Source organism: Sceloporus occidentalis, unplaced genomic scaffold (genome assembly GCF_023333645.1).
Source record: "Sceloporus occidentalis isolate IW3139 unplaced genomic scaffold, rSceOcc1.0.p SCAF_159, whole genome shotgun sequence".
In the NCBI taxonomy this organism is placed as follows: Eukaryota; Metazoa; Chordata; class Lepidosauria; order Squamata; family Phrynosomatidae; genus Sceloporus; species Sceloporus occidentalis.
The window spans coordinates 1037982-1054005 of NW_028317139.1; the positions used below are offsets into that span (position 1 = coordinate 1037982).

The 16024-nt window shown below is 37.3% G+C and overlaps 1 protein-coding gene across 1 annotated transcript in view; it reads right to left on the minus strand.

The window, feature by feature from the left end:
• LOC149280149 (anosmin-1-like) overlaps positions 1-13624 on the minus strand; it is an 80006-nt gene extending 66382 nt beyond the window's left edge. Inside the window, exon 1 of the mRNA XM_089500769.1 lies at positions 13403-13624. Coding sequence (XP_089356895.1) covers positions 13403-13624 — 222 coding nt within the window. The remainder of the gene's footprint in view (positions 1-13402) is intronic.
• Positions 13625-16024: the final 2400 nt, after the last annotated feature.

A 16024-nucleotide genomic window follows, 5' to 3' on the forward strand; every position in this document is an offset into this window, starting at 1 on the left:
GAATTTGTAATTTATCTTCCTGGCATTCAGTGAATTAATATTCCATATAATTACACACAGGCATTTGATTGCTTTCTCCACAAATTTTGAAAGCAGTTATGATCATCGCTTAATTATATGGTAGAGATTTTTAGGGGTTAAATTTAGCCAATGCATAGCGCTAGCCAATTTGCTAGCAAATATACAGATACAAAATATAGAGAAAGATTTCACTGTCACACTGTCAGTGTCATAATTATTGAAGCACTTTCCACACTAAGTCATTTGGAGTATAAACGTTCTATAATCTACTCGTGCATTGTTAGAAATGTAAAGCTTCTCAGTTTGTTTAGGCAGGAGATGAGGTCGCAAACCATAACATTCAGTGTTAAATGTATGTGCGTATGTAGGTCAACGTGGATTTGATTTAGCTCCTGGAAGTGCGCGTACGGAAAACAGAATAAAATTATTAGACCTGTGATGTCACTACTTTATTCTTGTTTCTTAAGAATTTAGAAACGTGCCTAAATGCTACATTGAGATCCTTGGCTTACGCACTTTTTTTTTTACAGTTTCACAACTTTGAGTAGTAATTATTTGGAACAATAATATTATCACACAAATCTAAAAGCATAACATCTGGTACTGATCTCACTCTCTAGGAATTAAGTTGTAAGGCGTGAGATCTGCTGCACAGTAACTTAATTAGTTGAAAGGGACTACCGGCGAAGATCTTGTAGCTCAGAGCCACCGGCCTGGCGATGGAACACTTTTCGAGACCCCCCGCTGCTTGTTTTTCTCAACTCACAGAGGTCATCATACATTTCCTAATGAGAAGGGTCTTGGCAGAGGGGAACTCTAAGATCGGTGACTCCAGGATCACATATCTTTCCTTTGCTCAATCAGCTGATACTTGCCACCTAAATATGGAGTCCACAGCCTGTGGTGTAAAAGTACCCACTTATGCTTTGTAATTTTTTGCTAGTGTTGCCTTTTCCCTCTGGATTTTTTAACTCGTTTAAAAAGCAACACTAGAACAGGTGGCATAATGTCACAACAAACAGGGCACTGTTTGTACACAATGATGTGTATACTAAAGCCTTGATTAAGCATTTCTCGTATGTGGAGGGCAGATCAATCGCTTGATGTATTCTCATGAGATTGCTCGGAAACACATTTCCTGATATTAAACCGAAGTTTGCCACCTAATCCCAGGCACTTCCTTCCTGTCGAAGCTAAATTCTATATGTTGGCAATATTTTTTCATCACCTCACATCAATAAATGTTATGAGGACCATCTTTACAGAGAATTATAAGGCAGGACCCAAGAACACATGGTTTCTTCAGGGGCCAAATGAGGGTTACCCATGTATCAGCAATCACTGTTTTTGTTCTTATCACCCAGATGTACCCAACTCAAAGGGTATATTAAGTATACTATGATGAAAATACAGGATTGAGAATAGGTGGGTAGTAGAAGATGGGACTTGGGAAGAGTTAACAGTAAATATGGCCCATTACAACAGGGCAGATGGGAGGGGGCCCAATCCAACTGGTTTGTCCTCCAGAATATTGGGGTCAGTCTTTGTATGTTATCATAGTTCCTACTGCAAAATCCTGGGTTATAGAAGGGTGGTGGGGAGAGTAGGAAGGTGAGCCTTGCCGAGGGAACAGAGGGGAATTTTAATCAGAGAGATGGGGGCTCAAGGAGATAATAAACGGGGGGGGGGGTTATGGATGTTGAAATATTTCTTCTACACTCAGTTTCCCCAACTTTCATGCTGATGGCTTTTTTTCTTATATGGCAATAAAAATTACATTATTAAAAAAACAGTACTAAGTTATCCATTTGTTCTTCTCAGAGCCAGCTCTGAATGTTTAGGGGCCCTTACCCCTAAAGGATTTTTGATAACAGGTACATTCCAATATGGTATTCATATAGCTACTAAACCATGTAGAATACAGTATAATACAGAAAGCAGGTGTTTCAAAAAGGCTTCCATTCTCCCGGCTCCTCATCTGGTTTTGTTGACTTACTTCTTGATCAAGTTATGCATAAAACACCAGCATGCACACAAACATGCTAGCAGTGTCGACCCATCTATGAAAAACTATTTCACATATTGTATTTTCCCTGATCAGTAGAAGGTTCCCTACGATCCTAGCGGAGAGCCTTAAGTGAGCCTTCATTGAGGTATTTGTACAGTAGCCTAGCACAGACCTCCAATGTGCACATTAAGGAGATAAGAATAAACCAGTGATTGGTCTAAGCAGCTGTCCACGAGAGGACCGAGTTGAGAGTCTAGAAAATACACAATTTGTTACCCACAAGACTGGTAAGAAGTGAGATGGTAACGCTCCTGTTATGGTTTAGTGTGGTTGGTAAAGAGTGCTGCAGTATGTGCTATAGTAGCAGTGTGAGTGGTAAGGGCAAAAAGGACAGCCAAGTAGGACCCAAAGCAGCTTGTACATGGAACCACCAGCCTCTGTCCATGAGAACACTACTGAGGGCACATACAGGCTGACTCTGGGTTGATCACAAATCGGGTAGCTGTAGCATTCAATCTATAGTTGCCATGTGTACCATACCCATAAACTTATTGCGCTGTAGAAAGAGGAGGCAAGTAAAGTTTTATAGGGATAGGACTATGAGCCTGGGTGATTAAAACTGAGGGAGATAAGGGTGCTTGGGGATCTTATACAACAGCTCATGGGGGGGGGGGTTAAGGTTAAGAATACGACTTGAAAAGCTAGAAGGGCACCTAAAAGCATACATTTACTCAAAGGCCCATAATGTTAAATTGTTCCTTCATTTAATCAATATAAAACTAGTTGTGTTAATTACATTCAGAGTTTTTTTTAAAAATCATGTTCTTATTTTATTTTTTACCAACCCAATGCTTTTTTTAGTTATTCATTGCTATTTAATATTCCTTGAATGTCATTCCACCCTTTGAACACCAGAGAGGTGAGCCATGCTTGTGTTTAATCTAAGAGTATCGAATTACAAACGGAACAGGAATTCTGTATAACGTTGCTTGAGCAAAAGTGATTGAACCTATTTTAATTTGTTTAATTGAGCTCATAATGGGATACCCCAAAATCCTGACCTTAAATCCAGCATCCCAGACTTAAACCACTACTGACACTAGAATAGGTCTTATGTGTGAGTGTAACACTCTTAGCAGGCAAACTCGGCTCAGAAAGCTCTGCCGACTCCATTGAAAACATATTTCACCAAACATCATACCTTCCCTACCCATGTAATATGGTAAAGTAATAATGAACTTTGGTGACTCCACCTAGAAGAAGCTACAGGAAATTTGAGAAGTTAGCCAGCTGTCTAGCTCACCATTCCAAGTAGCTCTATCTGCTAATCTCTAAGGTCACTCTTTCACACCAATTACTATGGCAGTGCAGTGTGACCTGGACCATTTGAAACCCACACGTTTCAATCATTAAACTGTCACTACAGCGGGAAGAATTTTTTTCTGACATTATATATCTATCAATCTCATATTATATATGCACACTAAGTGCTAGGTTATACGTGCATAGTAGGAGAAGAGGGTCCTGCTCTTGCCAGTTTACCGTCTATTAAGAGATTGAAGGGGGGATGACAGAAGGAAAGGCACTCCTTGGGTCAAGAAAACTAGGGTGATGTGGAGATCTCAGTGGTCTGGGCATCTTGAAGGTGGGGAGGGCAGATGGTCTCTTTAGAATGCACCCTAAGGGTATTAGGAACCCAATCTTTTTATCTTACATGAAAGTGATTTGTTTGTTGCATCAGAGTAGAAACAAAAAACTTCAAACAAAAATGTACGGTCTCTCCTGGAAATTCACTGCAATTAAAACATTAGGCAGTTTTGGGGGGATTTTTTTCTCTCAAGCCAGCATGTACCATACTGTAATTGAGCCAGAATCAGGTACTGTAAGTAACATACACCGAAGAAAAATATACAGAGTGTATAGAAATATCACAGTATATCTGATGTTGCATTTAACAAGGAACACAAAGCAACCCATGGACAGTATTAAAGGGACAGGTAGCCCTTTTATATATAGGGATCACTGATGCACTGAAGCAGCTCAGGTCAATGACACTTAAAAGGACAACTACGTATTACAATGAAAAGCTAAAAGTTAAAAGAACAGTCATGTAATTTTTTAACAGAACCGTTCCATTATGCTTAATTTGTCAGTTCCCAAAGCCTACACCTGCTTTGCACTCTACAGAGACTATTGGCCATCATCCTAGAGTACCAGCCAACAGCAAACTAAACAAGAGGCACTTATCATGCAAAACACAGCTCGTTTAGCTAAATGACAGACATCAATAGAAGAAAATCTGTATTTAAATTAAAAAAAGGCCCCAAACCAAACTTAGTTGGCTATGCAAAATGTTAAGGAACTATCCAAGAAAGGATCTTGTTTTTGTAGCCCCTAAGGATAGCGTTAACCTCTGGTCCTTATGTTATATAATTTTATATTATAATCATTTTGAAAACAGTATAGCACACGTTAAAGCTAGTATATGCAATATTGCAAATATACCACAGTTCAGTTAAACCTGCAATCTACAGAGAGTTATTTAGATTTCGCTTTGAAGTTAATGTTTTCAACTGAGGATTAGTTCAGAGGCGTGCTGACTCTGCTCTGCATTATTTAAGATAGCGCATGTATTTCTACATGAAAAGAAATGTTTGCTGCCAATAGTATGCACTAAAATCACTGGGGACTTTGTAAACTGTGATGAATTCTGTGTTTACAACAAGCAGGCACATTAAACCTGCTATGCGCCCTTACCGTATAAAATCATCTGACTAGCTGGAAAAGGTGCAGGGTCTGTTTTAACTTCAAGTATAACATAGAAGTAGACGATCCAGCTAGGACAAATCCTGACCCCAGGCTTAGTTTATCAAGCCTTGCAGGAGCCGAGCCAGACTCCCTTGCACAATATGGAAATGTAGAGAAATAGATATTGAACAAGAAGAGGAGTTTGTGCCAGCTTGGCTTTTTTATCTTTCACAAGCTGGGCAAAGCCAGTCATTGGGCGCAATCCCAGCTTGAGATAATGTTGGCTATCACAGTTATAGTATAATATCCAGATACATAGAATGATAGAAGAACACTGTTCAAGTAATATTATTGGGATACCTGGGAACTCTCCGGGTTTGACACATGAAGCGTTGCTTGTCAAGATCTCTGGATCATTCTCCCCTTTCTCCAAGGCTGTAATATTTAGCCAATGTAGACTCCCTGCCCAACTGTCCTCCTACCCCCAACCCCCTATAATATCATACTAATATCAAGGATACATGGACACCTCCAATGTATTTACTTTTCTGATTTAATTAATACATACTAGAAGACTGCAAGTACATACATACCCATTAAACACAAAATGGGAAGAGGAGGACATTACACTTTTGTAGAAGAAATAATAAACGGATACTTTTCTGCAAACGTTTTCCCTTTAGGCCATGTACATTTACATAACAGATTTTTTTTTTTTCATTTTTTCATTTCCATCTACAAAAATAACTAACTCAGGGGCATAAAACATACGCATTGTAACATAAAGAAAAAAAGAATATATGGCAAAATTAATTTGTACACAGCGTAAATAATTCATTACTTTACAGACAAGAATGATGACCTTATGTGGAACTCAAAACTCAATTCCAGTACAATAAAAACATCTGGATTATGAAATGACGCCCCTTGGCTGTACTTTGCAATAATGAGATTTTATTTTGTTCAGTGTTGACACAGTGTGTATATAGAACCACCCTGACGTAGGGACAGAAAATGAAAAATTACTTATATAATTCCCAAAATGTGCAATATTGATTTGAACCTTGTCCAATGTATTAGTTCTCGTTAAAGCCGAATACCTAATTTACTATACAACGTGCGGGAAAGTGTGTTTGCACGCAAGTTATTGCAAATATCTACTGTACCTCAGTCAACATATTAAAACTAATGACAAGCGGATGATTTATAGCAATGTTTATTTGTTATAGTACTGGAGATGGCTTGTTCAGCTGTTACATGGCCATATTGTACTGAATATGTTTGTTCATATAGGAGAATTCTCTGACATGGAGTTCCTTGGAAATCCTTAGTTTCTGACATAGACTGGCTGTGACATAATTGGGCAAGGTCGATATGACCCCGCTATCATTTATCATCTGTTAAAAAAAATAAATGCTTAAAGGAAATAATCAATTGAAAAGTCAATACAGTTCTCATATCAAATGACTAAGGTCATCGGGTCATTAGCTGTGGCTGTCTGATTTTGAGATAATACATAATGTGTTGTATACTTTTCACTTATCTAGACTAATTATCGACAGAAAAATTCTTTACACATTCAACCCACTCTTCCATAAAAAAAACCAACAAAAAAAAACCTTATAGCTAGAAAAATGATAGAGCTAAGGACAGGTTCTATGTTCTTCACCGATAGTGCTATATTCCTAGATGCGGTTTAAGCCTATGGAAAAACCAATCGGGAGAACCTACTAGGATGCAACCTACATGGGTACTGTGTCCATCCATGTCAATTACAGGGGATTTTTACAAAAGAGATTTGGGAGAGGAGATAACAAAATCTCATGGGACAACCCTACGCGAGTGATCACAGATGTCTACCTTATTAAAGTGACCCATGGACTATTGTATGTGAAACCGACAACTGCTTTTTCTACATAATATAAGGATATTTTCCTATTTAGAGCTTATGTTTCTACAAGACTATGTCAACTAGGAGGCCTTTTTACAATAGCCAGTCCTACCCATGGTCCACTAACTTTCAAATGCTGTTCTTCCAAAATCCGAACCAGTATTAGCCATAATTATTAAGCTATATGTGTGTTTTTGTTATCGAAGAACATCTACAGTATTTGTGCCAAAGGGGCATTTAAGGCAATAAGATATCAGAAATCATATAACCAATGAACATATATGGTAAAGAATGTTAAAGACAACAACAATTCATGCAAAAAAATTCTACATTTTCATTAGTTTTCTCTGTTCTTACTTCCAGGCATAATGAGAAACGTTTTCACATATGTTGTATGTATAAATAATACCTTGTGATCAGTGGAACTTTATATAATTTGGCATATGTACTATATGATTAATTATTATTGTTTAATATTCATAAGTAGATTGTTTTTTCTTTATAAGACTACATTGGAGTCTCAGAAACCAAAATTTGTTTTCTAAAAATCAAATGGGGAACAGCAAGTTAAACAATTATGCATTAAAGTGATTGAAAGATACACTGTTTAATACATCAGGAACAGTCAAAGGAACAAGCAGCAAGATTAAAGCTTCTATTCTGGTGACAGAATAGCTATTGATGCAGAGCATCCTCCACTACATTAAATGAAAGTGTTGAAAAAGAAAAGCTTTTATTAAATACGTTCCCTAAACCCGAGTGAAAAATGGGCTATTGATTTTACTTGTTTGGAATAGCTTTCCAAATACTCTTTTAAGTTAAATCAGTAGGTATTTCAGCAAATAAGCAAAGTCAATTTCAATTCCACTCCTGGTGCGTGTGTTTGTGTACAATCCATTCAGTGTAAAGCCCTTACTGTTTGCCTTAGTTGTACAGCATGCCACAACAGGCAAGCAGCTGACTAGATCAAAGAGACGGTGTCTGCCTCGTTCTTCCTCTATACACGCGGAATACTCATCGACAAGCTCACTTACTTAATGATTTCACTGGGGCTCTAATGCTAGAACTTAAATGCTACGTATATATGTGTCCAAATGGGCATCTGTCCTTACAAGGTCCAGCTTGTGTCCATGTGCACTTGGGTAACTGAACTTTCCAAGCACAAAGCCCAACCAAATATGAAAAATATGAGACATATCCTATACCAGATGGATTTGCAAAAAACTTCCGCCGGAGCCTGACTGCACACAGAAATCCCGACGTATTATTGGGGAGCCCAGTCCCAATGTATGCATTCTATGTGTCTATGTACACGTCTATGTATACGGACCACCGAATTGTGATACACAAAAAGCCAATTATATGTAATAATAAGCTGAATTTATAGATAGATGGATTGGATAGACGAATGGTTGGATAGATGGATGGTTGGATCGATAGATAGATAGATAGATAGATAGAACACACACACACGTTTAGTGTGATATTGAATTACAAACGACATACTGCAATAACAGTCTACTATATCATCCAAACACAAAGCTGTCATGATCTCATTTGATGTCAGTGGTATGTAAACACAGTTATGGATATTTGTGTGACAGAGCATCTTTAAAATTCATCTAGTTCACAGTAACAGATTGATATTTGAGAAGTACAGAGAGAGAAAAGCAAACCAGTACTGTTTAATCCATGAGTCTGTCAGGGCATTAAAAGCGCTGGTCCATCTATTCCGCTGAATGGAAACAAGTGTAACAAAATGTAGCATTAGAAACATAATTGCTAGCGCTGTGTCCCAACATTTCCCATAAATAATTTGCTTCATTGATCATTTTTGCCGGGAACATTTGTCATGTGACACAAATGCAGGCGCTAATACGCTGTTGCCATAGAAACTGAAAACTGGTCCTAATAGTTTTGGTGGTGTTTTATGTTTGTATGTTTTCCTTCCTTTAGAGGACGGGCAAAAATGCCAGGTTTGCTAGATTTCATTTGCTTAACGTACTTGAGAGTTCAATCATTGTTTTGTCTAAGTGGAAAAAGGTCAAACGAAGCAAAACATAAGGTTAATTGGATATATGAGACAGAAGAGAATGCACGGCTTTCCAAATTTTAGACAATAAAACTGTTATATACATATATATTTTAAGTAAATATGTTTTTCTATATTATGGGTCTCCTTTTTTATTATTATACCTATTATTCCCTAGGCTTAGTTCTTAGCTTTAGTTCTTTCTGTATCTGAACTCTCTATGGACTCCTGATCGTTCTCTCTTGTTAAATTGGTGTATTTACTATACATCATACATAAATTAACTTTCAACGTCCAGTCATTTACCGAAGCTAAGCTTCCGTTCTCTGTACCATTTTAGTGCATTGTTTGCCTAAAAAAATCTTCATTACCAACTCGTATTAATGTATTTAACCTTACAAACGGGAATTGAGCTTCTTCCATTAGATAGATCCCACTATGTCTTTCTACTTATGAGCTACAATTTATTTAAGACTATTAGGATTGCAAAAAAAAAGGTAATTTGAGTTAGCGAGCTCTACATCCACGTATCAGATATACTAAGTGGCCAAATGGTTACAAACAAATGGTCTTTTCCCCCCAAAAAATGCGAGCCAGTACTTTACATGCTGGTGACTTGAAAGCTATGTCACAATAGTGAACATACACACAACAGCTGTACACTGTAAAACCCCAACACAGCTGTATTTTCTGTAAGCAGCATTATAAAAAGAAAAGGTTTCATATTCTGGTTGGGCGCTTAATGCATTAAGCACTTAAGGTCACATCAGGATCGTCACATCCTTGCCAAGCCAACAACGTTTGTGCGTCACATTAACGAACAACACAGTTCCACAAAGTTGTGGGTCTAAGGGAGTAAATCTGAGCTCTTCTTCTTCTTCTGCTCTATGACAGGGGCAATTATACACGTACTAAGTAGTCGGCTTAATAGCTTGAGCCAATTTAGTCAACCAATACTTGGTAGTTCTGACACTGACGCACAATCTTTTTTAACGCTCGACTATACCCCAAGGAGTCCCAGAATGATAGAAAGCAATTGTTTCAATCAAGGCTACACATATACCTAATTGTACTGCTAAGCTATAATTAAAATCAAGTTTCTTTTGCAACATAATTATTTTGCTTATGAAGTTAATTAGCTGAATATGAATATATTATAATATATATTATATATAACCCAAACTTGTGATTACTAATCCATGTATCTTCACATCAAGCTAATGCCCTATACTGAAGTATCATACTATGCAATCATGCCAAGTGGCTACTAGTCAACATTTATACACAGCACTTATACATTCAATGCTGTGGATAAAATTACCCTAAATAACTCAATAATACTCCAGACCCTAGACCAAATGTTTTGGGGTTTTTTCCCCCCAATGCAATATATGCAAGAATTGCTATTCAATTACGTTGAATCCAGTCCATTATTTGTTCTCCAAAGTGCCACAAAATGAATAGCCATCAGCTAAAGTAATAAAACCACTAGTCTTGACAGAAGAAAATGAAACTCAATGTTACACATTCTTATCTATCCAGTATTGGTTTAACATTGAATTACAAAAGCGCGGAAATGCTGATATTGGAAGACTGATAACAATTACGGTTGGAGGACAAATAGAGCTTGGGTCTACATGGTCCTTCACTCTCACTTTAACATTAAAAATGAACTTGTAGTGTTTAAAGAATAGTCTTTAAAGCAGTATAGAAGTGCTTGCTATGCCAAGTAAGCAAATAGAGGTTTAAATTATGAAGTCATTTAACAAGCAGAACTAGTTTTATTAGAATTCCAACCATGAAATGTAAAAAAATGGTTCATATGGGTACTAAATACTTGTAAAAAAAAAATTGAGATCTACCGGTAATTTCATTTTTTTTTTATCATAATGGTTATTTTTTCCTGATATTATCAAAAGGCAACATAATTATCTTAATTCGGGGTTCTATGTGAAAATATGGTGACAGGTTTTTGTTGTATTTGTTGTTTTTTTTTTGTTGAAAAAGCATGATTATGAATGATTGACAGGTCTCTGAAATTGTCCTTATACGTTTAAAAAAAAAAGAAAACAATTCAGAAATCTCTGCTGACAAGCATGTGCCTGTTTCAGATTTGCAAATATACTATAAAGAAAAAAAAAAAAAAAAGAATACCTCCTACACAGCTTCCAGCGCTAAGCAATCCCTTTCATGAATAGATAACTGTCTGGCAATGCAGTCTCATGGGTTAAAGTAAGCATTATTACCAATGTTTTGAAAGGGATCTGTTCTTAAATGAAAAGCAGGCCTAGATCTTGTTTCAGATTACAAAGAAAATCATAGAAAATGTCATATTTCATAATACACGTCATTTTGTGAGCAGATAATTGAAGTTTGCCTCCTTTTAAGATATGTTAAAGACATGTGTGGTTCATATACTACCTGACAGCCAGCCAGAAAAACCAAAGCTATGTTATTGGCAAAGTGAATACACAGGTATATAACGTATATAACGTGGCTAGAAGTGACAATTGAAGACAGTTTTAAGAAGTTGGTTACCCCAAGGGTCGTACGATAATTATATGGATACCACAGGCTAATAGGTCGGCACATATATTGTGTAGAATAAAATACAGCCTTGAGATTAAAATCAGAGCTGGTTTACCAATTATATGCTTGCAGCTAGAGATGCCTTTAAACAAACCTATAATCAGTAGGGCAATCTCCTCTTTTTTTATGACTGCAGTATGCTCAGGCTGACCACAGAGGTGGCATTTGTCACTGTAAAAAGCCAACAGGTGTCATAAAACCGCCATGTAAATAATTCTATGAAAACAGTCTGCCAATAAAATAGCGTATTTCATACTGTTCTATTCGTAGACATATATTTAAATTAAAAACATTTTTTTTCTAAATGTATTTTATTTTTTACAAATGTATTTTATTTTCTACAGTCTGGTTTAAAAAGAAATAAATAAATAGAAATAATGAATTAAATAAAATTGGGCTGTTTTTAGTGGGAAAAAATCCATGAAACCTTTTACAAATTTTACAAAGCTGTTCTACCTAACCATCCTAGTAAATGGATTGTCAGCTCACAAGAGCAGCGTCCTCTTCTCCTTTTGTAACAGCATGCTTTAAATTGTCGTGTATTTTCACTGCCCCCCCCCTTATTGTAACAGCGCTATAATGTAATGTAAAGAGTGTCACATGACTCTGTAAAAGTTAAGCTTGTTACTTTATCAATGTAGAATCAGACTCATAGTTTTTAACACAAAACAACGCAAAAGGTTTAACGTCAGCGCATACGTAACGAGACAACACTATGACGTCACATTGTCAAATGACAAAGGAAAAGCATAATGCATTTTGAGACATTTATTAACAATTTGATTAGTAGTCAGCATTAAGATTCTTAAACATGACTGTTGCCATCTAGATCACTAGGGACAGGTTCAGTGGAGGGTAATGTATACTTCAGGATCTATATAGCTTATGCAGTCTTGAGTCTCATGCAGAACATCCAACAACCCACAAACAAGAGAAGGTTTCTACCACCGTAACTAGTTTTAAGCAAGCAAATGATACATTTGTTTTGAATCATAATAATCAGGAACAATACCGTAATAATATTTGGAAAGCATATTCAGAAACAATAGATTCAGCAGCAAAACTACAAACTCAACATGCGTATTATCTTCATAAACGCCTTTCATAAATCACCTAACTTATTACCTAGGCTGGGTTGCAGTCTCTATTGATTACAATTAAAAAACGTAATATATATATATATATATATATATATATATATATATATATATATATATATATATATATATATATATATAGCCTTTTTTTTATAAAATAAAGTGGGTAGACAAGTGCCAAACCTAGACCCTTAAGTTGGCATTATGACTTCTAATCATAAGGATGCAGTAGATGTGGATACTATTCCAAGGCACTTGCCTTTGAAAGTTAACAGAAATCCATAGCAGGTGGGTGTATCTTCAGCCTATTCAGTAGGAGTGGAATTTGTCTCCATGATGCACATAATTTAAATTAAATGAACAAGGGGGGAGAAATGATGGAGCAGTCAGGGGGAATCGAACACACACGTTATGATTGTCTCTGGGACGCAAATAATTCAATTAACTCAATATGAGTGAGAAATGATGGCACAGTCAGGGGGTTGAGGGGATACCCGAACCCACCAGTTTTGCTTGTCTCTAGAACGGAAATCATTCAGTAAAATGAATAGGAATGGGCAATGATGGCACCGTTAGAAGGTTGAGGGGGTACTCGAACCTACAAGTTATGCTTGTCCCTTGGACCCAGATAATGCAATAACATTAATGTGAGTGGGAAATGATGGCACGGGCAGGGGGTTGAGGGGGTACTCGAACCTTGAAGTTATGCTTATCTCTGGGACCGATATTTCAATAACATTAATGTGAGTAAGAAATTATGGCACAGGCAGGGGGTTGAGCGTGTACTCGAACCAACAAGTTATGCACGTCTCTAGGACGCAGATAATTGAGTAAAATTAATGTGAGAAATGATAGCACAGGCAGGGGGTTGGGGGGGTACTCGGACCTACAAGTAATGCTTGTCTGTAGGACCCCGATAATGCAATAACATTCATGCGAGTGAGAAATGATGGCACAGGCAGGGGGCTGAGGGGGTACTCGAACCCGCGGACGGGCTGTATCGGAGGCTAATGTACCTGGAAGTGCTTGAAGAAGGCTGAGATGCGAGTGATGTGCAGACTCAGGCACCTTGACGTGCATCTTGCTCTGTAAACACTGAGCATGGAGAGAGTCTCGTCCTGTTTGCGAGCAGAAGAAGCAGCAGCAGATGCAGCTGACTTGGTAACAGCAAAGCTGCCCCACAGCAACATAATCCACAAGAAAAGGGTCAAAGACCAGCCATGATCTTTCAGCCCCATCTTCTTCAGGTGTTCAGTCAGAGGATGAGATTGGTGCTGAAGCTCCCCCTGTGCCTGACTGGCTGTGTGGGAAGCGGGATACAGGCTACAGAGCTGCAGAAACTAAAAAAGAAAGTTCAATCATTCAACTCTATTGGGTTTTAGCTGCTCCACTTCCCCCTCCTCCCGGAGCTTCTCCCCCCTCCTCTCCGGGCAGCTGCACCTCCTGGAGGCGGGCTCAATCTGACAGGACTGCAGCCTTATTGGATAAGAGGGGCCGATGATTGACAGCAGCTTTGGTGTGCTGATGAGAGGATAATGCAATTGCAAGAGACAGGAAAGAAATGACATGAGGAATGAAGAGAGTGCATTTACTTCTAAAGTTATTCGGCAGAAGGAGTTAAATTGAATTGTGTGAGAGGGAGAAAATGTGTGTTTTGTATGAAGGAAATGTGGTAGTACCTGAAGAAGTGCCCTAGATAGTCCCAAGAGCTTGCAATCTATTATATTGCAGTTACCCATAACTTTTTTTTTGGGGGGGGGGTTACGTCTAACACGGCGGAAAGGAAAAAATTGAAAATCAAATAAATGCAGCGAGAGAAATAGGTTCTTATATAAAGCAGGGCAGGAAAAATTAAATATTGCATTGTGTGCCTTCCTTCTATCCCCATCTGTACACAAATCCAACAAAACCGTCACTAATTATGCATTTTTGTTTTGATCAATAAAGTTATTTTACCATATTAACCCATTAAGGGCCAGAGCCGTTATACTCTGCAGGACCAGAGCATTTTTTTGTGTGTTTTTCTTCAACTGTTATTTTCTCACCCACATTTTTCTATACCCACATTATATATAATTTTGTGGCACAGAAAGGGCTCTGTAAGTCCTATCTATATATACGTAGGATATGTAAGAAATGAAATTGAAATTATTAATAAAACACTATTTATTAACGGTTTTACTGCTGGTATAAATGGAAAAAAATATACCAAAATAATATGTATACATTAACGTGCCCTGATTTAAAAACCACCCTAAATTCCTATAATTTAAATTGTATTTTTTTTTGGGCTTCTAATTTTTAGGTTATTATTTTAACCCCTTCCTAACTCTAAACCTAACCCTATGTAAAAAATTAACCCCTTCAGGTCAGGTAAAGAAATAACGTTAAAAAAAATATTATTTTTTTTTTATTTTTTTTTTTAAACCTTGGGAATCACTTCTACTTCACCTGTTTTCTCCCTCCAGGTCACGTTCACAGTAAGAAGGAGAAAGTCAGAGAACAGAGACAAAAGCAATGCTTACAAGCACGGCCCTTGTCATTTAACTGTATTGCTGCATGTGATTGGCTGTAGAAGTAGACCGTAGACCGACCTCTCCAGTTAGAGTGCAGTGGTGACCCTGCGATCAACGACATGGGACTGTTTTTAACACATGAAGTACCAGGTACGACATTGGTCCTCTAGTGATGTCTTTTCATGACATACCTTGTACATCATTGATCATGGAGGGGTTAATCTGATTTAAAAGTAATATTTTGCAGAAATTCATCATAGGTAAGAAGCCTTTAGCTCTCAAAAAGCTTACAGTGTGCAATTGTAACACAACTAGATGGAAAAAGTTTGATCATTATTAATATATCGATATGAAAGGCACCGTTACACTTAGACAAAATATAAATTGCACAGGCAAACAAACCTTAGCAGATCTGTTTTTTAATTATTATTTTTTTCTGAAGATTTAATCACAGGGAAACAGCACCAGAAAAAGCTTTTTTCAGTTTCTAGGGCAACAACCCCATGCTTGCTTTTGTGCCACATTATAAGTAATCCCTAAAAAAGAGGCAACATTTTACTGAAATAATTATTCCTAGGAAGCGTTTGGGCATTGAGCAGTACATGGAATAGCTTTTCTAATGCCAAAAAATGCACCTTTAATCATCAGCCTTTCATTCATGTGATCTGATATGTTTAAAATACAGTGGTTACAAAGAGCTATTTTGCTGTCAGACAAACCCAAGGACCGATTAAGGTCTGAGTCTTTACAGCAGCAAAAATGGGCAGACTAGATGGGCCAAATGGTTCTTTATCTGCCGTCAAATTCCATGTTTTCATGTTTCTTTGTATGTGTTAAATGCTAGGTTAGATTTGAAGCTAAGGTGTACTACCAGTTCTGGTTTATGGATTTGGGAAAATATATGTTGCACTCATGGTTGTTCAAAGTGAATAATGTTATTAAGCCTGAGCTACAGCATTTATCATTTTCAGAAGACTTAAAATCTCCCGGTGCCCATAAATCAGATCTGGAAAATTAACATCATAACGCATGTTATAATACTTCACCAATTTCTTTCACAGGTCCATATACTGGGGGTGGATAGCCGTAGACTATGTGGTAGACATTTAATTGAATATCCCA